The sequence below is a fragment of the Schistocerca gregaria genome, chromosome 7 (assembly GCF_023897955.1).
Source record: "Schistocerca gregaria isolate iqSchGreg1 chromosome 7, iqSchGreg1.2, whole genome shotgun sequence".
Lineage (NCBI taxonomy): Eukaryota > Metazoa > Arthropoda > Insecta > Orthoptera > Acrididae > Schistocerca > Schistocerca gregaria.
In genome coordinates this window covers 378,167,265-378,194,696 of record NC_064926.1, presented here as the reverse complement: position 1 = coordinate 378,194,696, position 27,432 = coordinate 378,167,265, and the positions used below count along the sequence as shown (strand labels likewise).

At 42.4% G+C, this 27,432-nt stretch overlaps 1 protein-coding gene across 1 annotated transcript in view; it reads right to left on the bottom strand.

The window, feature by feature from the left end:
* The window catches only part of LOC126282400 (putative inorganic phosphate cotransporter), an 85,808-nt gene that overhangs the window by 22,678 nt on the left and 35,698 nt on the right, over positions 1–27,432 (bottom strand). The window contains exons 5-7 of the mRNA XM_049982058.1: positions 25,948–26,103; positions 25,730–25,859; positions 13,731–13,972 (exon numbers count right to left, since the gene is read on the bottom strand). Of these exons, the coding sequence (XP_049838015.1) occupies positions 13,731–13,972; positions 25,730–25,859; positions 25,948–26,103 (528 nt within the window). The remainder of the gene's footprint in view (positions 1–13,730; positions 13,973–25,729; positions 25,860–25,947; positions 26,104–27,432) is intronic.

Genomic DNA, 27,432 nt, shown 5'->3' with positions numbered 1-27,432 from the left:
CTATCCACTATCAGTCTCATCCTTAGATATAATCGGAAACTTTAAAGGGAACCTCATCTCGCTTTTCAAGAGCTCATGCGAAACACGGCTGGGGTTTTTCTCAGATGTCACAATGAAAACTGCAGTTCAAAACAGTTAGCCAGATTTAGTATTTTGTGACTTCCAAACACCATATGAAGGAAAGTATGATCGTATGGGGTAAAAAAAGAAATTTTTGACTGGGTTTAAGATTTGTCTGTAGGGAAGACAGATGATATTATCTTGGATGGTCAGTCATCGAAAGAAGTAGAAGTAGTTTCAAATGCTTCATGTTTATGTTATCTGTAAATGATATTGACAAACACCTTAGACTTTTTTCAGATGTTGTAGGTATTTATAACGGAGAACAATCTAAAAAAAGTGGCACAAATAATCAGTCATATCTTGATAAGATTCTAAATTTATGCAAAGATAGGCTTCTCACTGCAAGCAGGTGGTATCCATCCCAAACATTTGTCCAGATCTGTGGAGAACCCAGTCCAATTGGCTTTTTTAAAATTCCATCGTGGGCGAGGAATAGAGGTAATTAGGGGAATTTGAGTTCCTACCGCTATTATAATGAGACGGTGTTGACTGTGCGGAAAGTCGGGCAGAACTCTACGCGAGGCCATGCTGGATACCACCTACTAGCAAAAATTACCAAAGATTTGTTGGTGTCATGATAAGCACCGCCAAGAAGCACATACCAAGAGGGTACCGGAAAGAGTACATCACTGGATGGTCCCAAACCAGCGAAGAGCTATACCAGAGCTTCCTTGAATCCGGGGATCAGGTAATAGCGGATGAACTGCTTCACAGCTTGGATGCTGCCAGAAGACAAAAATGGGCGGAAACTGTAGAAAGCCTCAATTTCCAAACATCTAGCAGGCAAGCATGGTCACTGCTGAGAAAACTAGGGAGCGGCCCACCAGCACAACGACATAAAGCAGCTGTGAGACCAAGTGCCATAGCTGCGCATCTGGTGAACACGTCTAGGACACCAAAGGATAAAACACATACAATCCAAGTTAAGCGGGAACTCAAAATCATAAAAAATGAAGCCACAGAAACTGAACACTCTCGCTCTTTCTCTAGCGAAGACATAGAAAAAGCTCCGAAAGATGTCAAACCAACAAAGGCACCAGGTTTAGACAACGTTCACCCTGAATTCATAATAAACTGTGGCAAGTATACAAAAGTATGCCTGGATCGATTTTTCACAAACATCATGCAAACTGGCAATATCCCACAAGAACTCAAACGCTCTAAGGTATTAGCTATTCTAAAGCCTGGAAAGCCAACTGACAACCCAAAAAGCTACAGACCAATTGCCCTGCTGTCTGTAATTTACAAATTACTAGAGAGGCTTATATGTAACATAATTAGCCTAGAATTGATCAGGGTAATCCCAGTTGAACAGGCAGGCTTTCGGCCAGAAAGAAGTTGTACTGACCAGGTGTTATCACTCACTACTTACATTGAGGTGGGATTCCAGAGAAAATTGAAAACATCAGTGCCCTTTATTGACCATCTCACCAGCTTCCTACACTGTATGGAGAGAAGGCATCATGTACAAAAGTAATTCTTTTCAAATCCACAGGACGATTAATAGACAGCATGCTCATTGATATGGTGTTCCAAATAAGTGTGGGTACTGACTACAGCTCCATCAAAAAACTAAAGAATGGCTTACCACAAGCATCAGTGCTCCCACGACTGCTGTTTAGCCTCTATATTGCAGACCTGCCGGAAACACAATCAAGAAAGTTCGGCTATGCTGACGATTGGGACCTCGCTACAAGACGTAGCACAACTGAAGCATCTGAGGTCATCCTAACGAAACACCTGAAGACAATGGGCGAGTATTTCCGTAAGTGGAGACTTCAACCAAATGCTTCCAAAACAGAGGTTAGTTGCTTCCATCTCAACAGCAAACTCGCTGAAAAGGAACTCAACATTAGATTTGAAAACACCATTTCCAGGCACAATAAAACTGCGAAGTACTTGGGCATGACGCTGGACAAAACACTATCTTTTAAAGAGCACCTAACAAAGATTGCCGAAAAATTAAAGACAAGAAACAACATTATTCAAAAGCTCTGTGGTACCACCTGGGGAGCAACGGCCTCCACTCTCCGCACCTCTGCTTTAGCAGTTGTATTCTCGGCTGCCGAATACTGTGCTCCGATCTGGCTAAGCAGCCCTCATGTAAGAAAGGTGGATGTCCAGTTGCATAACATTCTAAGGATGACTACTGGAGTAATTAAATCCTCTCCAACGCTGTGGCTCCCAATATTAAGCCACATTCAGCCGCCACATCTGCGACGTACTGACGCCCTTGTACGTGAATACAAAAACATCGTGGGAAATCGAAGCATGCCAATCCACCAAGACATTGAAGCTGCAAACACTAATAGGCTTCGATCTAGGAACCCGCCAACAAGAACAGCAAGGACTTGTGTACAAGAAGGTTTCAGTATCATAAACGCATGGTCTGAAAAATAGAACGCATGGCAAAAAAATAACATGCCTTGCATCACACAAAAGCCACCTGGTTTTGACCTACCACGCAAAAGGTGGTCCACTCCAAATAGGATTCGAACTCGTCATGACAGATGTGCTTACTCCCTGTATAAATGAGTAAAATACCATCCCATCAGTGTGACTGCGGAGAAAATCAGACCATCAGCCACATTGTTGAAGAGTGTTCCAGAAGAGCCTATAATGAGAGCCCCGACGACTTCCTGCTCTCAACTCCAGAGTTTATAGATTATATTAATAGACTGGATGTTTATTTGTAATCCTTAAACTTTGTTGTATTAGTAATGTTTGTTTGCAATTATTAACGTTTGTTATATTAGTGATTTGTCTGTTTCTTTCTTATGTGTCTGTATTGCCATACGAAAAAATGAAAATCGTATCCTATAGCATATATGTCACTGAGCTGCAATTGGTATTAGTGAAATAATGGGTATAACAACTATTATGGATATTGTTGTGCCGTAGGGTCATAGAGCGCGGTCGCCGCACGTAAGACGAGGCCACCGCACGCCCGAGGAGCGTGTGCCAACACTCCAGTGTCAGCAGTGCGGCATACTTCAAAGTGCTCAGAGTGGCGGCGCCCAAGAGATGCAGCAGTCATGCCGATGGCGTCGACGGAGTCAATCAGGATGCAGCCCCACCTGATTAAGTCGCGTCGTAGAGGCCCGGAAGGGGAGTCGTCTGGTGGGCCTCCTGGAGTAAGGATCAGATCTCCTCTGAGTCGCGACGCTGTTACAGTGACAGTGTTTACGGGAGATGAATTTTGGCTACGGATCTGGACACGAGTGATGACGCTGAGTTATATTTCACCTTTTTTTCAGAATAAATCTTCTAAGTTGTAATTAATTCCGACTTTCCATTTGGTAGTTTCTATCTGGGACACAACAGATACGAAATGGAATGATAACGTAGACTCAGTCCTATTTAAAATGTCGCGAGCTTCGGCCTTGTGGTAGGATACTGGAAGAAGGCAATTGATCTGCCTTGAGACCATTACAACATACTCGTCGATCTGTCGTAGAACATTGCTCAAGTATGTGGAACCCTTACCAATTAGGCCTAACAAGGGATATTAAACAACACAAAGGAGGACAGTACAACTGAAAACAAGACTATTTGACACATCAGAGAGCGCCCTGAAGACACTGGGAAACGTGGAATGGCAGACGCTTGAAGATGGACGCCAACTGTCTCGCGAAAGGATACTTACGAAGTTTCAAGAATTAGTATTAAGTGGGAACGTGCATGAAACGCATACTCTGAGGTTATCAAAAAGTATTCTAAAAATATTAAAGATAAAAATGGAAAATTTTGTGATGTTGTCAGCAATATTATAATGTAGATTGAAATTTTTATTGGAATTTACAAATTACTGTGACTATCAGCTTATAATTATTAACGTTTCTTTTCCTCATAACCTATTAAATCAATAACTGCCAATGTTGAACAGTATAAAGTCTACATCCATATAAACAAATAGATGTAAGCAATTTTGAACATCTTTTTAAAAATCGTGTTATAACAGCTTACATCTATTTTGTAGGAATCGGTATCGCACTTTCAGCGCCTTTATGAACACATCTCAGCTTAAACAAAACATATGAAAATTTTGCTCTGCGTTTGTTGCACTGTGAGAAATGCGTGGTGACGTAACATCAAAATACCGAAGTATTGCAGTCTATCGCAGATGACCCAAGAAAAAGGTACATAACTGGCACAAAATGTTGTTTCTGGGAAAATGAATTTAAGGATTAAACATATTTTCTTCGGTTATACGTTATCAGAATGCTCCAAAACTGTACTCAGTACCTTCTTTATCCTCATGACTTCTCTTGTAATTTTTTTTTCTTTTGTCTTGCTTCCTTTTCTAGGTCCTGAATAGACATTTCGGTTCTATACACACGACGTTCAATTTTGTCAAGAATGGTTTGAGTGAATGCACCAGCCCTGAAGTCCAAACACTATAAGACTTTCCCTCTCCCCATGTTTCAATAATTAAAAATAATTACAGCATCGTATGTTGATAGTTTTACAGCTGTACGTAATGAAAATATTGTCTTGGGCAAAGTTTCCAGATAAGCGCATTCAGAGACTCATTTGGATTTTCAGTTTCGAGTTTTGCCATAAACACACTAACTTAGTAGGACAGGATTTACAGGAACCTAAACATGGGATACATGGTATTCATTTTACATTCTGGAATGCTTTTCTTGTCGGTGTAGAAATTGTTTTCCCATGGACAATTGCGAAAAGGAGCATGGATGGAAAACTTCAAACAATGCACATTTCCTTTTCATCACTTTCCATACGATTTCGAAGATGAAACTTTGGGAAGTAGATGACAAAAAATTTTACTTCTGAATGCAAACAAAATCGAAAAATGAAATTTTTGATCACCTTCCACACCTACATCTACATGGATACTCAGCAAATCACTTTTAAGTGTCTGGCAGAGGGTTCAGAGGACCACCTTCACAATTCTCTATTATTCCAATCTCGTATAGCGCGCGGAAAGAACGAACACCTTTATCTTTCCGTACGAGCTCAGATTTCCCTTGTTTTATGGTTGTGATCTTTCCTCCTTATGTAGGCCGGTGACAAAATATTTTCGCATTCGAAGAGAAAATTGGTGATTGGAATTTCGTGAGAATATTCCGTCACAACGAAAAACGCCTTTCTTTTAATTATATCCAGCCCAAATACTGTATCATTTCAGTGACACTCTCTCCCATATTTCGCGATAAGACAAAACGTGCTGCCCTTCTTTGAACTTTTTCGATGTACTCCGTCAGTCCTATCTGGTAAGGAGTCCACACCGCGCAGCAGTATTCTAAATGAGGACGGACAAGCGTAATGTAGGCAGTCTCGTTAGTAGATCTGTTACATTTTCTAAGTGTCCTGACAAATACTTCCGCACACATCCTCTCTTGAGTAGCGCTCCTATATGGATTCTGGAGACAACACTACACTACTTCTAGCACAAACATCGAGGAATTTAAGCTGGCATTCTTTCCGTGCTCCATACGTGGGTGGTACGGGAAGAAACCCAGATATGACGAACATTGAGAAGTACCCTCTGCCGCACAGTGGTTTGAGGAGTATAGATGTACATGCAGAGTTGACGTATAGAAGCAACCCGTACCACTGCTCCTAGAGTTAGAAGCTGATCAATAATGTATGAGAAAATCAGTTGGTATTGTACATTGCAATAGCGAGCAAAGTTCGTGTTGTTGTTGTTTGGAATGGCGCGTTTTTCCGTGGAAGCACTGACACTCTGGTATGGTTAATGTACTGTCATAGAAAATGACGCCGATAAAAATCGATACTAATATTGAATTATTACAAAATATAAAAATTTTCAAAAACATTAACTGACGGAAAAAGAAGTCGCAGCTCCAAAGAAGGAATTGTGCGACTTAAAGGAAAGTTGGTAAGCGTGTTTCTACACCTGAAAGATGATGTCTATTCAGATTTCACGCCAGTCGCATAGGAGGGGTGCTAGGAGCGCCATTGTGAGGATCGAAATGAAGCTTGCTTTAACTACACGCTGGAACGGTTGTGAGCGTTAGTTGGCTTTGAGATTAGACGTGGTAAGTTGATGTTAGCGGTAAGCTGATGTTAGTCAACAATGCCTTTAAGACGACAAACACGCCACTATCAACATGTCACTGGGTTTGAACGTCATTGTGTAACAAGGCTAAGAGAAGCTAGATGTTCCTTCTGCGATACTGCAGAAAGACTTGTTAGGACTGTAGCCACTGTACGTAATTGCTGGTAGCTGAGGTCACGACACTGTACGGTCGCAAGAAGACCGGGTTCCGGACAGCCACGTGACATTAGCGAGAGGGACGACCATGCTATTCCAGGGACAGTTTTGGGTATCGTCCTGCATCTACAGCAGCAATTTGAGCAGCAGTTGGCACCACAGTGACACAGCGAACTGCTACAAAATGGTTACTTCAAGGACAGCTCCGAGCCAGACGCCCTATAGCGTGTATTGCACTGACTCTAAATCACCGCCATTTGCGATTTCAGTGGTGTCACGCGAAAGCTTATGGGAGGGCAGGGTAGCCTACACCTGGAGCTGTTGTAATGCAGCAGGAGTACTCTCATGGTCATCCCACGCATTCTGACTGCGAGTTTGTTCGTCAATCTGATGATTCGACCTATTTTACTGCCATTCATGAACTGAATTCCAAGGGTGTCTTCCAACAGGATAACGCTCGTCCACATAACGCTGTTGTAACCAACATACGTGTTGCCTTGGCCTGCCGATCACGAGTTCTGTGTCCAATCGAGCTCATATGGGACATCATCGGACTACATGTCCAGCGTCATCCACAGCCGGTATTAACGTTCTTGTACTGACCGACCAAGTTCAACAGGCACGGAACTCCATCCCACAAACTGATATGTGGCTCCTCTAAAACATAAGGCATGCACGTTTTCACTCCTGCACTCAACATTCTGGCGGTTACATCTGTTATTAATGTACTACCTTTCCTATTTGCAATGGCTTATCTCGCGCTTGCATTAAGTTATGATACTGCATTGATAAACACTGAAATATGTTACCAAGATAATGTACTCCCGAAATTTCAGTGCTCTCTCACTGGCGCCGAAGGAGATCCAGCTTTTTCCCCATCAGTAAATGTTTATCAGAAAGTTTGTATAGCAGAGCCGGAACCCCAAAATCAAAAAAATACGGTTTTATTACTAAAACCAGTCTAAGAAGAACGTGAATTTTTGCAACAACATGAATACAAGCTGGGAGGTGGAACGAAAATTTATGACTCTTGACGCACTTACCTCAATCACTCAAAACAGGGTCTCAGTTTATTTGTCCAGCGACACCCAAGTTGATTCCCGGTGCTGCAGAACATTTTCCTCTGTAGGAGAGTTGGTAGAGGACGCATTCAGTAGTATGAGGCCAACCGATGAGCTACCTGAATTAGAAATAATGGCTCCAAGGATCCTGAAGGCTGCCTCGATTCTGACTGGATGTCAATGGAACGAGCTGGACGGCAACGTCACCGTCAAATGGTAATGTGCTCACACTAGATGGAATGACAACACAATGTCACTTCCCTTAGCCCAGAACCGAAAGGTGAAAGTGAGATTGTAGCATACAATCAGCGTTGCAAAAAGTTGGAATATATTGTGAGAACCAAAGAACTAACACTGATAGAGGGTGTTAATGTTCGAAACGGAATTAATAACGGATGATCTCGACAAACGATGTATGGCAAATTTTCCGCTCTAATGAGCAGATAAAGACTGGAAAAAATGCCTTCCGAACATTTCAAAATATCTCATTAAAATCCTTCTGGATGCAGTTCAGTCTCATTTGAACTACTAAAATACTAAAATAATCGAAGTCTCGCAACACTGACATTTATTTGCTGAAGAGAAACTACGTATACAAACACTTTAAACATTAATTGAATCTTCCGTCTGTACTTGGCAGAACGTGATAACAATGTTGAAAAGAAAACAGTTCCTAATGTTCCGCAAAATTATATTTATTTCGTCATGAACCGGCTTTCGGCTTATCAGGCCATCTTCAGGTGACAACCTTAAGTTGCAGTCACACGTAAATGTGACACGAAACTTACTCAGATATTATTTGCACAGAATATAAATAATGACACAGTGTTTACAAAGGATAAAATTAAATTTTTTGGCACATAGAGGTAATTACATTAACTATAAAGGGGATTAACAAAATTTTATCGTACAGAATCTCATATGTTGGCAACATTACAGACAATCTTAAAAACAAGTTAAAGTCTAGCACCTACAGACCTGCATTTTATATTACCAGCAACATATCAGTATCAATGACGAACTACATCCCTTAGCTCAGAGTGGCGAGCAGTGTGCCAAAGTGTATACTGGTCAGTCAGGCAGAGCTGTAGCAATCACACTACGTGAACATGAGAGAAGCTGGCTATTAAGGATGAAAGATTCAACCTTCGCCGACCATCTTTCAGCAGATCACCACTCATATGATGCGGGATGTGAAGTTTCACATTCTGTAAAGAAAAGCAGAAAGATGATCCCACTGGAAACACTGGAAACCAACAAACACATGGCTGAAAATGCCAGCATAGCATCAAAGGATCAGATTCAATTTCCATTTTCTCCTTCGTTAAATGGAGTTTTCGTTATAAATACTAGACTCAGACTGTACATTCATCTTATTTCTCGTCAACTGTTAAATGAATCTCCATATAAAAACTTTGTTTACGCCCTTTTCAGTTGGTGTAATTATTTCTATGTGAGAAAAACTTTAATTATTTACTTTGTAAACATATTGTCATTTCAGTACCTTCTGTACAAATAACATGTCAATAAGTCGCACATCACATCTGTCTGTGTTTGCGTCATTCAGTTGTCACTTGAAAATGGCCCAGAACACGAAAGCTGGTTCGTGATCAAATAAATATAATTTTACAGAACGTTAGGAAGTATTTCGACCATTACTTGGAAGACAATACATAGCGCTTCCTTACGTTACCCATTATGTTTTGTTCACCTTATCAGCACCAAACCGATTCCATATTACTCCATCACTGGATATGAATTTTTCACTCTTATATTTATTTTTAACGAAAATTGTTTTCTTTATTTAAGTTCTTATCTATGCTCAGGGTTCCCATTTTCCTTCTCCAGGTATTGCCATACTAAAGCATTTTTCGCTTTCAGGTAGTGAATCTATTTGTGGACAAAAATTCACAGGAGAAATTTACAAGCCTGCATTTAGTCCTTGCAAAGTTCACGAAAAACAGAAGAAAGCGAACAGTTTACGAAAGATAAAGGAACACAAACCCACAAAAACCACTGCTATAAAATGAATTAATACTGCGAAAGTATCTTAACTTCCAGTATCATTAGACGGAATCAACGTTCCCTCGCTAGCCTCGAAGTACAACCATACTTTCTTCGCGAGAACCCTTTATGATTCGTTTTGTCGTGTCCAGACCTGATACACTCCGTTCTGTTGATGGTACGTGTGAGTGTCGCCACCTGTAATAAATTGGGGAATATTTTGACGATCCATTCAGTTCTGTTCCATGATGCCAAATGTGAACTAGCTGATCGGCATTGCGTCATCCTCAGGCATGATGGCTGAGTTTAGATATAAAAGTCACCATTTAAGTTACACGTTTTACGTGAATTATGAGTAACTCGGCTGTTGCAAAGACCCACGCTATTGACTGCTGAGTATACTACTGTCTTCAGTTGGTAAAGTGAAGGTATATATCAGGACGTTACTTTCAAGGAGACAAAGCTTTCATTCTACTTCTGTTTGCGCCTTACTAGGAAGTGGCAATAAAACGACTATTCACGTTGGTGTGTAGAATATATGACTTTCGGAAAAGCATCATCCACACAATTCCGAAGACGGCAAGAGCTGACAAGTGCGACAATTATCGCACAATCAGCTTAACAGCTCATGCATCGAAGCTGCTTACAAGATTAATATACAGAAGAATGGAAAAGAAAATTCAGAATGCGCTAGGTGACGATCAGTTTGGCTTTAGAAAAGTAAAGGCACGAGAGAGGCAATTCTGACGTTACGGCTAATAATGGAAGCAAGGCTAGAGAAAAATCAAGACACGTTCATAGGATTTGTCGACCTGGAAAAGCATTCGACAATATAAAATGGTGCAAACTCTTCAAGATTCTGAAAAAAGTAGGGGTAAGCTATAGGGAGAGACGGGTCATATACAATATGTACAACAACCAAGAGGGAATAATAAGAGTGGACGATCAAGAACGAAGTGCTCGTATTAAGAAGGGAGTAAGACAAGGCTGTAGCCTTTCGCCCCTACTCTTCAATCTGTACATCGAGGAAGCAATTATGGAAATAAAAGAAAGGTTCAGGAGTGGAATTAAAATACAAGGTGAAAGGATATCAATGATACGATTCGCTGATGACATTGCTATCCTGAGTGAAAGTGAAGAAGAATTAAATGATCTGCTGAACGGAATGAACAGTCTAATGAGTACAGAGTATGGTTTGAGAGTAAATCGGAGAAAGACGAAGGTAATGAGAAGAAGTAGAAATGAGAAAAGCGAGAAACTTAACATCAGGATTGATGGTCACGAAGTCAATGAAGTTAAGGAATTCTGCTACCTAGGCAGTAAAATAACCATTGACGGACGGAGCAAGGAGGACATCAAAAGCAGACTCGCTATGGCAAAAAAGGCATTTCTGGCCAAGAGAGGTCTACTACTAACAAATACCGGCCTCAATTTGAGGAAGAAATGTCTGAGGATGTACGTCTGGAGTACAGCATTCTATGGTAGTGAAACATGGACTGTGAGAAAACCGGAACAGAAGAGAATCGAAGCATTTGAGATGTGGTGCTATAGACGAATGTTGAAAATTAGGTGGACTGATAACGTAAGGAATGAGGAGGTTCTACGCAGAATCGGAGAGGAAAGGAATATGTGGAAAACACTGATAAGGAGAAGGGACAGGATGATAGGACATCTGCTAAGACATGAGGGAATGACTTCCATGGTACTAGAGAGAGTTGTAGAGGGCAAAAACTGTAGAGGAAGACAGAAAAAAAAGAGCGACTGGTGTTTCCTGTTTCTTGGCTCTTGTCGGAGTTGGCTTACGGACGCTGGGTATTTGAGTTGAGTAGACACTAAACTTCCGTTGTTTCATGCTTGAGATATAGTATCGATATATCACTTGCCTTCATTACATATGCGCTGATTTAACATTGCTTAAAGTATTCTGATATGTATGGAGTTTTCTTTTGTCTGATTTTCAAATATTGTGGAATTGTATATTCTGTGATCCATTATGGGAGTCGCATATTTGTTGTTTATCGTACTTTACTTGAAGTGCATATTAAGGATCAGTGGCTTACTGTAAATAAGGTCCGCCTGTTATACAAAAGAGTGGTTTTTCATGGCACTCGAATACAGGACGAACCTCTGTGCCATCATCAGTATGTTATCTTTATTCAAGTCTGTAAAATGTGAACATATTTTTCAGTGATAACTGACCTAAGAAAAGTTTCTTGGACTGGAAAATTCTACAGTCTTAAATTCTTATTGCAGAAAATTTTCTTAGAATAGTTAGCACTTAAAAAGTACACTGCCGGAAAAAAAGTTAGTGAACCTGGAAAGATGACTCGATTTTGATCCGATGACGTTATGTACCAACTGGGGATTAGTAATGTACTGATAATAATGATTTCAACGTCAGCCGCCGACAGATAGCTTAGTAGCATAGCTGCCAGAGTGCCATCTGTGTCTACGAAATAGTAGGTAATGCTCACAATCAATGCTCAGCGTAGTGCTGCTTACTTCACACGTTTGTGTAAAGTAAGCAGACGATCATGCCACGGAAATGCACTCGTGCTTCCTGCAGCCAACTGAGCAAGTTTGGAAGGGGTCAAGTTGTAGCCTTCCGAGTAGTGGGATTGTCCTTTCGGAGAATTTCCACACAAGTTGGACGTGCTGCGTCAGTTGTGCAATGACGCTGGTTTCAGTAGTCGCATGAACTTACTCACACCCGCAGACGACGTTCTGGACATGCACGCAGCACAGACGCCCTGCAGGATCGTCGTATTGTAAGGGCAGCAGTGGCAGATCGTACAGCTACCACAGCACAGATACGAGGGCTCGTGAGCCCACACGCATCAACATCAACCATTGCGAGCCGGTTATTATCTGTAGGACTATGGCTAGCACTCACATCTCTAGCCTGTCTTCCATCCACATCACAGTATCGACGTGCACAGCTCGACTGCTGCCTTGCGAGGATCGCTTAGATAATGTGTTTTGCATAAGACGTGGACCTTATTTCCAATAAATTTTACTGCAGACACGGCAAACACAAAATGTGCAAGTCCAAAAGATTAAGATCTGCTACTTTAGCGAAGAAGTTAAAATGCATCCCCAGCTCCCCCCCCCCCCCCCCCAGTCATTTTTGAAATCAGTACAGCATTTGGATTGCACATGTCCTCTTATATTCGTTCCCAAGAGTACTTGCCTGAGAATGAACTTTTAATGAATACCAATTTTAGCGGACTTTTCGGTAAAAATGAATGCAACTACCATCAGAAGAAACGGGGTATTTTGAATTCTTTCCAAGAATTTACAGCCTGGAAAACAAGTCACCATTGCCGAGACTACAAGAATTGATTTTCTGGATCAACTTCGATGTGACCACTATACACTCTAACACAAAAAACTGTCATCGATGGTCACTGACAGTTCGGAGTGGGACTCATCACTAAGTATAATCGCACTCCAGTCAATGAGATTAAAGGGTGAAGACGTTTCTGGAGACGCCCTGGACAATGGTGAGATGACAGTTTGACTGTTGCTTCCCATACGACTCGACAACTGGAAGTGATGGTCTGGGGTGCCATTTCTTTTCACAGCAGAAGGTCGACGATATTCTACGCCCAATTGTGCTGCCCTTCGTGGCAAGCCATCCTGGGCTTAAGTTTCAGCAGATAATGCCCTCGCACAGACAGCGACATTTTCTATTGTTTGTCTTCGTACTTGTCAAACAGTGCCTTGGTCGGCACTGTCGCCGGATCTCTTCCCAGTCGAGAATGTGCAGAGCATTATGGACACAGCCCTTCAACCCTCTCGCGATTTTGACGATCTAACGCACCATTGGGACAGAATTCGGCACGGTATCCTTCAAGACATCCATAAACCAGCTCAGTGAATGCCAAGTCGAATCACTGGTTGCATAAGAAACAGAGATGGATCTACGCGTTACCGACTTGCTCAGTATATGAAACTGTTTCTCCTCAATAAATCATCTACTCATAGTTTTTCTGAAATTGTTATAATTTTTTTGTCTATACATGTATATCATATCTACTGATTTCCGTCCTAATCGGTAATTCCTTAGTGGTATGTCAGTACTTTTTTTGACTTAGATTGTTTTCTTGTTTCTTATGAACAGGCGTTTGGTTAACAGTATTTTTTTTTCACTCTGTGAGATTATACATACCAACACCTCTCTTGGAACAACATTTTGTTTAAAAATGTCTATATTTCCTGGGCATTTTACTAAAGTCACGTTTTTAATGTACCGAACTCAGTTCAAAGAAACATTACGAGCTTTTAGGTGTTTTTTAATCAGTTTAGGACTTTCTGTTAGCCAGTTTGTAAGTACTTACCCGGCCTGCTACAAACGCACTGGTGACTATCGGAGTGACGATCCCAGTGGAGTTCCCCAGAGTCATGTTAAAGCCAGCCGCACTTCCGTAGGCCCTTGGGAACAGGTAGATGTGGTTGACGTACTGGCCGCCGTATATGGCGCAGCGAAACACCATGGTGAAGACGAACAGCGTGACAATGGACGGTATGTCGCAGTTGATGAGGGTCACCGCCAGGAGGCAGATCGCAGGCCCGATGCAAGCTGCCAACATTTTAAACACACTGTTTAAGCTCTTCTACTCTTTCATGTTGTACAGAACATTCTGTCGTGCTTTGTACAACATGTGGCAGGCGAAAACAAACATACGTCGGAGTAATGACCTGGACCATTCAGGATTACATGAGTTTTAAAATGTTAGAGATGGGAACTGTGCTAAACGTAACACATGTTTGCTTGCTTTATTTTACTTTCTATTTACACTAGTGACCATTTAAATTGCTACAGCAAGAAGAAATGCAGAAGATAAACGGGTATTCATTGGACAAATACATTATACTAGAACTGACATGTGATTATAATATGTAACGGCTCCATGTAAGCCGCTACATGGCTCGACCCCACAACTAAAGACACCTGAGTGCCCTTCCGACACTCAGGGAAGAGCCTGATGATAATTAGTAAGATAGGTTTAGTTAAATATAGACGGTCATTTTAACATTAGATATGGTAATTGTCTGCAAAGTGTGAATGCGAACGTATGATGAGGTATGCGTGAGATGTCGGCGGTGGGTGTGCTATAGGCATAGTGGAAGTGTAGCCAACCTCGAATCTAGTAGAGCGCGACTGCACTGGACCAGAGAGGCATAAGCTCCACGCGCGTCATTAGCGCTCGTTAGGTTGGCAAATAACCATGTACGGTATCTCTGAGTCCTTGCGGCCACGATGTGTGGACCCGGACGAGGGAGACCGTATCGGGGTTGTTGCTGGGAAGACCTGGGTGAGTAAGCACGCTCTGCTCTATCGCTCCGATAGTTAGCGAAGATTTAGCATTCCATGTTCACTTGAACTTGGAAGCAGCTTCCCTGCTGAGGAAAGCCACTATGGTATTTCCTAGAATCATCTCAGTTAGGAGAGATAGGAAGATGATTTCTTTTGCCAATTAATTTCATGGGAATTTGTGTTCACTGCACTTGGGAGTGAACAGGCGCTCATTGCCTAGTAATACTCAGAATTGCTCAATTTGCATTTCAGTGTGATTGTGAAGTATATGTGCAAAGTGTATTTTATTTAAATGTGTTTATTGACAACTGATTGTGGAGTGATTGGTAACATGTGGTCCGCAGACCCCGTGCATTTCTTGGTGAGAAGCTTCAGCTCGACGTAATCACATTTCGTGATCGAGCTGGATCTTCTACGTAAATTCACGCGTGTGATTTAATTGTTCCTTCATAATATCCGGTAAAACTCGCGGAGTTAGTTAAACGTGAAGACGGGACTTGCCCGAATTAAAGTTACAGTTGGAACCATGTGCCCTCTCCCAATGTTGTCCCACTTGGTGTATGGGAACCTTCCTCTTTTATCCGTTAGATAAAACGAATAGAGTGAATGTTAGTGTGTGTACAGGTATGTGTGGCTAAATGATGATAGAAATGTGCAGGCGGTAGTAATTGTCGATTCACGGCACATGTTAGACGGATGTTTAACTAAATTTACTTAGATATTATACTATTTGTATCACGCCAGCATTCCGTGATAAGTGAGAGGGAATATTTGAGATGGTAATGTTTATGAATAAATGTGATTGTGTTATTATACAAATATGTTACAGTGACTTCTCCCAGCCACACCATGTTCCCTTATCATTTCACAGAATATTTGGTATGCGTGTCTCAGTTAATCACCTGTCTATGTCCCACTCATGGGCATATTTCATTTAATAAACTCTGTAAGGTGGTATTAAATCTTCATTATAATAATATTCTAATTTCTAACTTGATCAAAACCACCGAATAAAACTTTAGTTTGAGTATTGATGCTTGTTGCTGCAAATGGCCGCCGGCGTCTTCTATAGTACAGGTGCCATTTATAAAATTGAGGATGCCTGCCGAGGGTGCGGAATGCAAAGTATCATGCAATATTTTCACGCAATTTGGGTGCAAAGATCCTGAGAAATCAGTACCCAGAACAACCACAACTGGCAGTAATAACGGCCTTGATACGTCTGGGCATTGAGCCTGAGCTTGGATTGCGTGTACAGGTACAGCTGCCCAAGCAGCTTCGATACCACAGTTCATCAAGAGTAGTTACTGGCGTATTGTGACGAGCTAGTTGCTCGGCCACCTATGACCATGTGGGGCGGCGTATGGAAATTTGTATATTAAATGTGGAATGTCTTTCCCACCGATGCACCATATGTGGGGCGGCGGGTGGAAATAATTGTTAATGAAATGCTCCTATGATTTATTTAATGCTGTTGTTTGCCGTTCTCAACACTGGCTCTCTAACTACAATATTGGCAACCAGAAAGCGATTAACAAAACGTGAAGCCTGTAATTAGAATTCCTAGTGCTCACTTCAACTGAGAAACACACTTATAGCCACAGTTTATAGCTCTGAGGAATTAGGAGAGTGACTGGGATTCATAATCAAAAAACGATTCTTTCAAAAACGTTCACTATATTCTGAAAGTCACAGACCAAAAAGAATCCACACAATCCAACTACCAGAGCAGTTCAGAGTCTAATGCGCTGATGCAACTATAATTGTTCAAATTAAATGCTTAACTGAATGCTCGCCATAATTTGATGATAATGTTCATCCAACGCCACGCAAATAACGGTAGAATGTCTGTCCCGCGGCGGCACGTGAAAATACGACATACGCAAACTGAAGATAGATCATTAAAGTCATCCCAGAATAAGCACTTCACTCGAAAACGACTTCATGGTTAAACGTATCCCGAGTAACTTATTACGGCATCCGACGCTGTTTATAGCAATGATACCGACGCGACACGGCTCCCGGCACAGATGGTGCGCTGATCAGCGTCTGGAGAGAACTGGGGCCCTTTTTTTTCTCGCACAGTGTTCTTATATACACTCCTGGAAATTGAAATAAGAACACCGTGAATTCATTGTCCCAGGAAGGGGAAACTTTATTGACACATTCCTGGGGTCAGATACATCACATGATCACACTGACAGAACCACAGGCACATAGACACAGGCAACAGAGCATGCACAATGTCGGCACTAGTACAGTGTATATCCACCTTTCGCAGCAATGCAGGCTGCTATTCTCCCATGGAGACGATCGTAGAGATGCTGGATGTAGTCCTGTGGAACGGCTTGCCATGCCATTTCCACCTGGGGCCTCAGTTGGACCAGCGTTCGTGCTGGACGTGCAGACCGCGTGAGACAACGCTTCATCCAGTCCCAAATGTGCTCAATGGGGGACAGATCCGGAGATCTTGCTGGCCAGGGTAGTTGACTTACACCTTCTAGAGCACGTTGGGTGGCACGGGATACATGCGGACGTGAATTGTCCTGTTGGAACAGCAAGTTCCCTTGCCGATCTAGGAATGGTAGAACGATGGGTTCGATGACGGTTTGGATGTACCGTGCACTATTCAGTGTCCTTTCGACGATCACCAGAGATGTACGGCCAGTGTAGGAGATCGCTCCCCACACCATGATGCCTCGTGTTGGCAGTGTGTGCCTCGGTCGTATGCAGTCCTGATTGTGGCGCTCACCTGCACGGCGCCAAACACGCATACGACCATCATTGGCACCAAGGCAGAAACGACTCTCATCGCTGAAGACGACACATCTCCATTCGTCCCTCCATTCACGCCTGTCGCGACACCACTGGAGGCGGGCTGCACGATGTTGGGGCGTGAGCGGAAGACGGCCTAACGGTGTGCGGGACCGTAGCCCAGCTTCATGGAGACGGTTGCGAATGGTCGTCGCCGATACCCCAGGAGCAACAGTGTCCCTCATCCTACGGTCTTGGCGTGCATCCGTGCGTCGCTGCGGTCCGGTCCCAGGTCGACGGGCACGTGCACCTTCCGCCGACCACTGGCGACAACATCGATGTACTGTGGAGACCTCACGCCCCACGTGTTGAGCAATTCGGCGGTACGTCCACCCGGCCTCCCGCATGCCCACTATACGCCCTCGCTCAAAGTCCGTCAACTGCACATACGGTTTACGTCCACGCTGTCGCGGTATGCAACCAGTGTTAAAGACTGCGATGGAGCTCCGTATGCCACGGCAAACTGGCTGACACTGACGGCGGCGGTGCACAAATGCTGCGCAGCTAGCGTCATTCGACGGCCAACACCGCGGTTCCTGGTGTGTCCGCTGTGCCGTGCGTGTGATCATTGCTTGTACAGCCCTCTCGCAGTGTCCGGAGCAAGTATGGTGGGTCTGACACACCGGTGTCAATGTGTTCTTTTTTCCATTTCCAGGAGGGTATAAAGTCGCGGTGCGCACGGCTAAGGGAACGCTTGATTAAATTCGCTGTCCCGACTAGCCGCTGGGCTAGTAATGCACCACTTTAAGTTATTAAATAAATTATTGCTTCCTTTGCTGATGGCCAATGAAGCTCCCAATTTAAATGTGCAATCAGCACACAAGTAAGTAATCATAATAAAGGTTTGACGTGGCTAAGTCCAATATTTTGGACGAGAGAATTAATTAAATTACACTACAGCCAGTAGACGAGCTCTGAACCTGCCCTTTGGAGATACGCTATCGCTATAGTTTTATTGTTATTCAGTCGAAACTTTTCACATCTTTATGATTGTAGCGTATCTCCCTTCTACTTAAATTTAAACATCCTAGCTTTATTTATTCACCTACTTAATCTATCTTGCTTCCTTAATTTTTGAGACAAAAACCAGAAAATCGTGAATTTCAACTAAAATTTTAATTTGTGAGATCCAGAATACTGTTTCTACTAAATTGTTATGCAAAAGGAATCTAAATATAAATTTTTAAGGTTCTAGCTCTTTTCTGTTGCGCCAATGATTTTTACAGAAAACCGTCTAAATTTCGAAAGTGGTTAAAGTTATTGAACTGATATTCAACTCATAATGGTATAGTATTACTCCTGACATGCTATCGACGCTTCAGGTTCTATACTTGATTTTTAAAGTATTGCGCAACATTTATGACGTCAGAGCTAGTTACAGTGGACTGGATGGCACACAATGGAAAGACTGCTGTGAATTTTATACGGCGTAAGTAGGCTGCTTCCCTACAACCAGACGTTTTCAATTGGTGAGAGATCTTGAGATGTGCAGGCCAGGGCAGCAGTCGAACGTCTTCTCTATCCAGAAAGGCCCGTAAAGGACCTGCAACATGCGGTCGTGCATTATCCTGCTGAAATGTAAGGTTTTGAAGGGATCGAATGCAGGATAGAGCAACGGGTCGTAACAGATCTGAAATGTAACGTCCACTGATCAATGTGCCGTCAGTGCGAACTTAAGGTGACCGACACATGTAACGAATGGAATCTCATACCATTATGCCGGGTGATACGCCAGTATGGCGATGACGAATACACGCTTCCAATGTGCGTTCACCGCGATGTCGCCAAACACGGATGCGACCATTATGATGCTGTAAACAGAACCGCGATTCATCCGCAAACATGACGTTTTGCCATTCGTGCACCCAGGTTCGTCGTTGAGTACACCATCGCAGGCGCTCCTGTCTGTGTTGCAGCGTCAAGGGTAACCGCAGCCATGGTCTCCGAGCTGATAGTCCATGCTGCTGCAAACGTCGTCGAACTGTTCGTGCAGATGGTTGTTGTTTTGCAAACGTCCCCATCTACTAACTCAGGGAACGATACGTGCCTGCACGATCCGATACAGCCGTGAGGATAAGATGCCTGTCATCTCGACTGCTAGTGGTACGAGGCCGTTGGGATCCAACACGGCATTCCTTGTTACCCTCCTGAACCCACCGATTCCATATTCTGATAACAGTAATTGGATCTCGACCAACGCGAACAGCAATGTCGCGATACGATAAACCGCATTCGCTATAGGCTTCAATCCGACCTTTTTCAAAGTCGGAATCGAGATGGTACGCATTTCTTCTCCTTATTCGAGGCTTCACAACAACGATTCACCAGGCAAAGGCGGTCAACTGATGTTTGTGTATGAGAAATCGGTTGGAAACTTTCCTCGTGTCAGCACGTTGTAGGTGTCGCCACCGGGGCCAACCTTGTGTGAATGCTCTGAAAACCTAAGCATTTGATAATCACAGCGTCTTCTTCCTGTTGGTTAAATTTCGCGTCTGTAGCACGTCGTCTTCGCGGTGTATCAATTTTAATAGCCTGTAGCGTATAACTCAGGTTTACAACTGTCGCCGCCAACTTTATAGCGTACACTGAGGGACAAAAGTTGTGGGTTACCTCCTAATATCGTGTTGGACGTCTTTTTGCCCGGCGAGTGCAGCAGCTCGACGTGGCATGTTCTCAACAAGCCGTTGGAAGTCCCCTGCAGAAATATTGAGCTCTGCTGCCCTTACAGTCGTCCTTAGCAGCGAAAGTGTTGCCGGTGCAGGACTTTGTGCACGAACTGACATCTCGATTGCGTCCCATAAATGTTGGGTGAGATTCAAGCTGGGTGATCTGGGTGACCAAATCACTCGCTGGAACGGTTCAGAATGTTCTTCAAACCAATCGCGAAAAATTGGGACATGATGCATTGTCATCCACAAAAATTCCTTCGTTGTTTGGGAACATGAATGGCTGTAAATGATCTCCAAGTAGACAAACATAGCCATTTCGCGTCAATGATCAGTTCAGATGGACCAAAAGACCCAGTCCATTCTATGTAAACACAACCCATAATGGAGCCACTACTAGTTCCCACAACGCCTTGTTGACGACTCTGGTCCATGGCTTCGTTGAGTCTGCGCCACACTCGAACCTTATCATCTGTTCTTACCAAATGAAGTCGGGATTCATCTGATCAGGCCACGGTTTTTCAGTCCCCTACGATACCAGGACAGAAGCTGCAAGCGATGTCGTCTGCTGCCGTAGTACACGGACGCCATATTTCACCCCGCTATCCTTATGGATACGTTCGAGTAACACCTACATTGATTTTTGCGGTTATTTCACACAGTGTTGTTTGTCTGTTAGCACTGACATCTCTAATCGAACGTTGCTTCTCTCGGTCGATAAATGGAGACCGTCAGCCACTGCGTTCTACGTTGTGAGACTTAAGGCGTTAAAATTGGTATTCTCGGCACACTCTGGATTTAGGAGTACTGGATTCTCTCATCATTTCCGAAACAGAGTGTTCCTTGTCTCTAGTCCCAATGACCATTCGGCACTTACAGTCTGCTACTTCCCGTCGTGCGGTCATAATCACGTTGGAAACCTTTTCACATGAATCACCCGTGCACAAATGGCAGTACTGCCAACGCACTGCTCATTTATACCGTGCGAACGCTATACTGCCGCCACCTGTATAAGTGCATATCGCTATCCCATGACTTCTGTCATCTCAGCGTATTTTTCTTCTGCTGTAGACAAATCATGTCTTGCTAGTTGAAGTTGGTGTCAAATTCAGTAACGTACAAACATGCAGTTAGATCTCAAACGAATGAATCTTCCATTGTGTGCACATTTAACCACAGTCTGTTATTTTGAATCGTCACCACGTTCAATAACCTGGTGAGTCACCTTTTTACGGGTACAACAATACCACTGTGAGCAATATGATGCCAATATAGCGTCCATTGAGATAGTGTAGAAATGGTCGTGAGAGATGCGTCAGTATTATCAGCGGCTCAAAAAACCGGTCCTTTGAAGCCACAGCCAGAGTCATAGACCTGTAATTAACTGATGCAAATGACACATAATATCTTTATTTTTTCGTTTACATCGAAGATACGCGGGAGGACTAAATACTCTAATGTTGTGTAAAGTTGTTTTCATTATTACCAGTTGCAAGAACACAAAGGTGTTTCTGGAAAAATGCATAGTTATTTTCTGTAGCTTCAGTCACAATTGGCTAAGCAGAAGTCGGGTGGAGCTCCATGATCGTTTTCATGACGAAATGCTCAACATGCGGACTTACCGAGATGGTACGCGGCTATCTTTTTGTTCCACGATAGAGTCTTTACTATGCTCTCACACATGCCAGTACCGTACAGACTAGGAGACATCACTCAATTTCGACGTCGTGCAATTGTTTTCCCACAATAGACGTGGCGATATTTTCCATAAAATTCCATGTGGCAGGCATGATAAAACTGAAATAAGACAGAATTTCAGTGTCACTAATCTTGTGTACCAGTATCGAATTCTGCACAGTCTGGGCGGATTAGTTAATGATAGCTAAGGAACTGTCCATTATAATTCACTAGTTAATAAAATATGGTTTGAAATATCATGAAACGTAATACAGCTCTCAAGGCATGTCACTTCTTTGTTAGATAACTTTCTAACGATGCTGACTACTTCTTGCTATGTAATTTATTGCAGCTCCATCAGTTACTATTTACTATCTGTTATGTAGAGGTTTGTTCAGAATTTTACATGTAGTATTACGAGACGTTGTTCCTTTAGTATCAGCATTTTTTAAGACATCAGATAATTCTGTAATAAGTTATTTCAATTTCAGATATAAATTCTCTTTTCGCCTAATGCCTCTTGTGGTCCGTATGAAATGAGAATGAAAATTGTGGTTGCGTAGCTGCTAGCGACGCAGCTTTTACCTGATTGTCTAACGTTCGCGTTTATGCAAGTTTCCACATTTGCGTTTCTATTACCTTTTCTTTCTTTCGTGTAATCACTAATAAATTTTCTCCTTTGTACAACTTTTACGCTGCACTCACCGAAAACCGTTTTGAATTACAGTACCGCAATTTGAGAATTTTTGACACGGCCATTAAAATTTTTTCGGGTCTCAGGTTTGACCACTTAAAACATCGTTGAATTGTGTTCTGTGTTTGCATCTACATCTATATATTTATCTTGCAGTTCACAGCTACGAATTTGGTACAGATTATACACAACCACAGACTAATTCTCTACCTTTCCATTCTCGAACAGTGCGAAGAGGAAATAAATATTTCCGTATGGGCTTTGTTTTCTCTTATTTTAACTCGATGCTAATTTCTCCTTGTGTAGGCCGGAGTAAAGAAAGTATTTTGGCATACGGGGAAGCCAGTATCAAAACTTTACTGCTCTCAAATTTCCAAGACCATGAAGGCGTCACGTAACAAACGTCGAATTAGCATGAAGAGTAGGGAAGTGTGTTGCAACCTAAAACAGTCGGTGTAACGTCGGAATGAAGAGCAAGGCTGCCAGTTTGTTTGACGTCAGGCGAGAGCTGTGTACTGCAATGTTGCCTATGGCAAAGGCGCTGTGAATAACATGGCAAGCACAAGTAAAACGGAGCAACCAGTTTTTCTTTCTTACCGAAAAATCGTAATAAAAAAGTGCAAAGTAACAATAAAACTAATTTACATAATTCTGTGTGCTTGGTAAGTGAATACGAGAAATGTCGAGAAGAAGAACATGGCGCAGTAATATTAATTAGCGACACGCTGACGTGAAGAACTATCAAAGCAGCGAAGTGTCTGCCCGTCTGATCTAGGAGTAGCTCTTCATATAGCCAGAAAAGTAAGGCCGATTACTGAAGGAGACTTTGCGAAAGAAGTGATTGTGACGGTTGCTGAATAAATGTGTCAGCGGTTGGTAGAAGACTTTGAAAAAGTAAGTTTGTCTCCTAAGACTATTATGAGACGCATTCAAGAAATGAATTAAATTTGTACATTACTTCTTAGTTGTCGATGAGAGTGATGACATACCAGATACTGTATAGTTAGCTAACATTCGAGACATCGATGACAAGTTGAACATGACAGACGAATTGTCGGATTTAGTTTCCCTTAAGGGCACCACCACATAGTTAAACATTTTCAAAGGCGTTGAAAGAGCTTGTTTCTGCAGCAACAGATTGGGCTCCGTCTATGGTAAAAGTCAATGTGGGATTAATAACGTGGATGAAAGAACATGTAAAACATGTTCCTTGTGCAAAACGTGATGTCATTGAAACCCACTGTAATCTTCATCAAGATAATCTCTGCAATAAGACCATTCAAGTTAAAAATGTTACTGTGGTGCAATTAACAAATTCTATATGGTCAAGAGGCATTATATATAAATAGTTTGGGACTTTTCTTGAAGAATGTGGCAGTCAGTATGGTGATTCCATTATCATTGTAATGTGGCCTGGTTAACCGGAGGGAGAGTGAGGTTGTAACCATTCTTAGAATTAAGAGACGAAATAAAATTTTTCATGACTAATCAAAACCAGCATGTTCCTCATATGCAAGAAAAACGTATGTTTCTCACTTACCTTTCCTCGCAAAATTAACAGTTCAATTGAACGATTTAAATACCTCAGTCCAAGGGAAGGTCCTCATCATAACAGATATGTACCATATAGTCAAAGCAGTTAAAATGGTATTGGGCCTGTGGACGAACCAACTGGCGGCTGGAAACACTTAGATTTGTTGAAGTTGTCGTATGGAAGTATTCCAGATATTAGTCTAACCGAATGTGTAGATCCTACAGTACCTTCGTATACAATTTGAGTCCAGGTTTGAAGATGGAGAAACATTGTCCAGTATGTTTCCACTTTTTGCAACCCGTATTCAGTGTCAGTCAACAATGTTCCTACCACGTACCAAATGGAACTCTTAAACCTACAATGTGACGTTTTATTGAAGGACACTTACAACCACAAGGAAGACCTGCCTGATTTCTGCAAGATGTTCCCCAAAACGGATTTCCGAGGTTATATGCACGTGCTGTTCGGATATAGTGAATGTCTGGTTCGACAAATGTACGCGAGCAACTCTTTTCTGTTACCAAATTAGCAATTTCAAATCCCGAGGCACCTTTTCAGATCACAAACTAACACGCAGTATCGATTACAAATATTCCAAACATTATGGCGTAACACAATTGAAAGAGTTAAGGAAAAACGAAACGCAAAAGTCAGGAAATTTCCACCTAATTGTTCAACGCAGATTTCTAATAAAAGCGAAAATGGTATTATGTTCTGTTCTATTTATGTTATAACATGTCTGGCCTTCGCATTAAACTATAAATTTTGTTATTTATTTCAAGTTTCTGCTACCAGTCTCTTTTTATTTTATTTTATGCTTAATCTAACATAATGCAACGCGTTTCGAACATGTTCCGTTCATTTCCAAGCGTTAATACATACATACATACATACATACATACATACATAGAGAAATGTTACTTAAAAATAAACAGTCTTAAACTAGATTAGTCTAGAACACTTTGTCCATTGTTTTTTAATTTTTTAATGTAGCTGCTGGTGCGACATTTCGGGGGAAGGAGGGGGGCAGAGTACATCTAGAAATCGAAATCAGGGATGTCTTCTGCTGGTTTTCTTCTTTCTCTTTCCCTCAGGAGAAGTGGACGCGTTACACATCTGGACTGAAACCGTCGTAGAACGTAAACGGTTCGCTCCCGGACATGGGATGCAATTCAAAATATTGTGTACTCACTGTACTCTTACCTTCTACAAGTCCTGGAACTTTGTAACGGGTTCTTCTGAACAACCTGTACAATCTATGAACGTAGAGTGCTCCACTTCAGTATGCGGCATTTCCGTTAATGCCACTACGACGTAATACAGCCAATCACACGCCGTCCTCTGCACATAAAGTGGGAGCCTCCCACATTTTTACGACACAGAGACTTAGCTCCGAACAATGATAAGAAGGCGGTCATCGAAATCTTGAGATTTTTATCCGAATTACACGTGGTAAATAAACCAAGAACTTTTTACTCAACAATCCTGACCTGTTATTTTACAGCTGTTAGTAAGGCGCGCTATTGCGCGGACATCCATTTCTTCTTAAAACTTTATCTACTAAGCCCCCTCTACAATTTCCAGAAGCCTGTGATAGGATTTGTGAAACACCTTGTTTAACAAGATCTACTTACATACTGCGTTCCATATTCTGAATACAGTCATAAGGTGCACGCCTCTCTGTGTTAATTTCTCTGTCAGGAAGCTGTAGACACTGCAGCTCATCCAACAAAATAGATAAGGCAGAGCTGAGATGAGGCCAGCCTGAAACAAATGTGGAAAAGTGTGATACATACTCGTCACGAAAACTGATAGTGTGTTTGTTTTCCGCCTGAGGTATAGAGATACTCACCTCGTCGATGTCGAAGTGAAGTATATTTTGCATGTAGGTTGGCAACTCAGACAGCAGAGTGTAGTTGACCCACGCCCCTCCAATTGAAAGCATATTGTGCGCCCACATTGCAGGACAGGTGAGGATAAGAGGCCACGGGTTTCGAATGAGTTCATCCTGTTGAATTAATAACACATACAGTTTTATCCCCGAAGATTACAATGTCCGTCTGCTAGATTACAAATTCCTAAACTCCTAAAACTTTCCTTATAGAAAGAACCTTCCTCCCTCAACCTTCCCAATTTATGTCCACATAAAATAACTCAATATACATATTGAACCAGACCAAGATTCGAATTTATATATGAACCGTTCGTGGAGACGTTGAGGAGTTAGGAATCTTGAGGAAAGCAACTAAGTGAGGGTCAAGAGGGTGAAAGAGGGTGAAATCCCAGCACGGCACCAACCTTTTGAATCATTCAAGTTTAATTGAAATAAGTGTCCTGTAATTTTACATTAAAAAATAAAATTTATAGAGTAAGGAGGCTTACTAGGGAGAGAGTTTCTGTTTGCTATGACTTCTTTGTGTCATGGCCCAACCTAAACCGACTCTACTCCAGTCGCAGTGAAGAGACATATATCATGTTTAATGTGAATTTAGAACTATGGTGCAACCTGACGTTCTTCACTTGGTGTTATCAGAGGTGAAGGACGGCAGTTCCTGCCTGTAAAAAATAATCGCATGAACTGCGAATCGGAGCTATACTTTGGCCATAAAAAGCTACTGTTAATCCACCAGACCTCTGATGTCCTCATCCTGCTGGATTATGATTTTCTCGTAACCAAAGTCGTGCAACACTGTATGATAGTCTTGACTGACGGGAGGTGAATTCGATCTTCTTCAGCCACTCGTTTCCTGGCTCTGCAGTAATCTTGCTCGACCACAATACCTGTCTCTAGGTACGTCAGCTATACAAAGCGTACTTTAGACTTCATTTTGTAAACACTGAAACAGAATCACATAACGGCCATCTGCACAAAGTGGCAACATTGTAGGAAGCGAGGGTCCCTACAAGAAGTGTTGGTTCAAATGGTTCAAATGGCTCTGAGCACTTTGGGACTTAACATCTGAGGTCGTCAGTCCCCTAGAACTCAGAACTACGTAAACCTAACTAACCTAAGGACATCACACACATCCATGCCCGAGGCAGGATTCAAACCTGCGACAGTAGCAGTCGCGCGGTTCCAGACTGAGGCGCCTAGAACCGCTCGACCACTCCGGCCGGCCAAGTAGTGTTGCCTTCTACTCGAGCTTTCCTGGCTGTTGTGTTGATATTTGTCGTGGTCTCATCAGTGAAGTCATCGTGTAAGTAGGCTGTTCAATTTTTTATGTTGGGAACGCTGACTGCGCTGTGTGCAGTCTGTGGCTGGTTGGACTCATTGTTGGAATATTCGTTTGTGCAGTGTTGGACAGTTGGATGTGAACAGCGCGTAGCGTTGGACAGT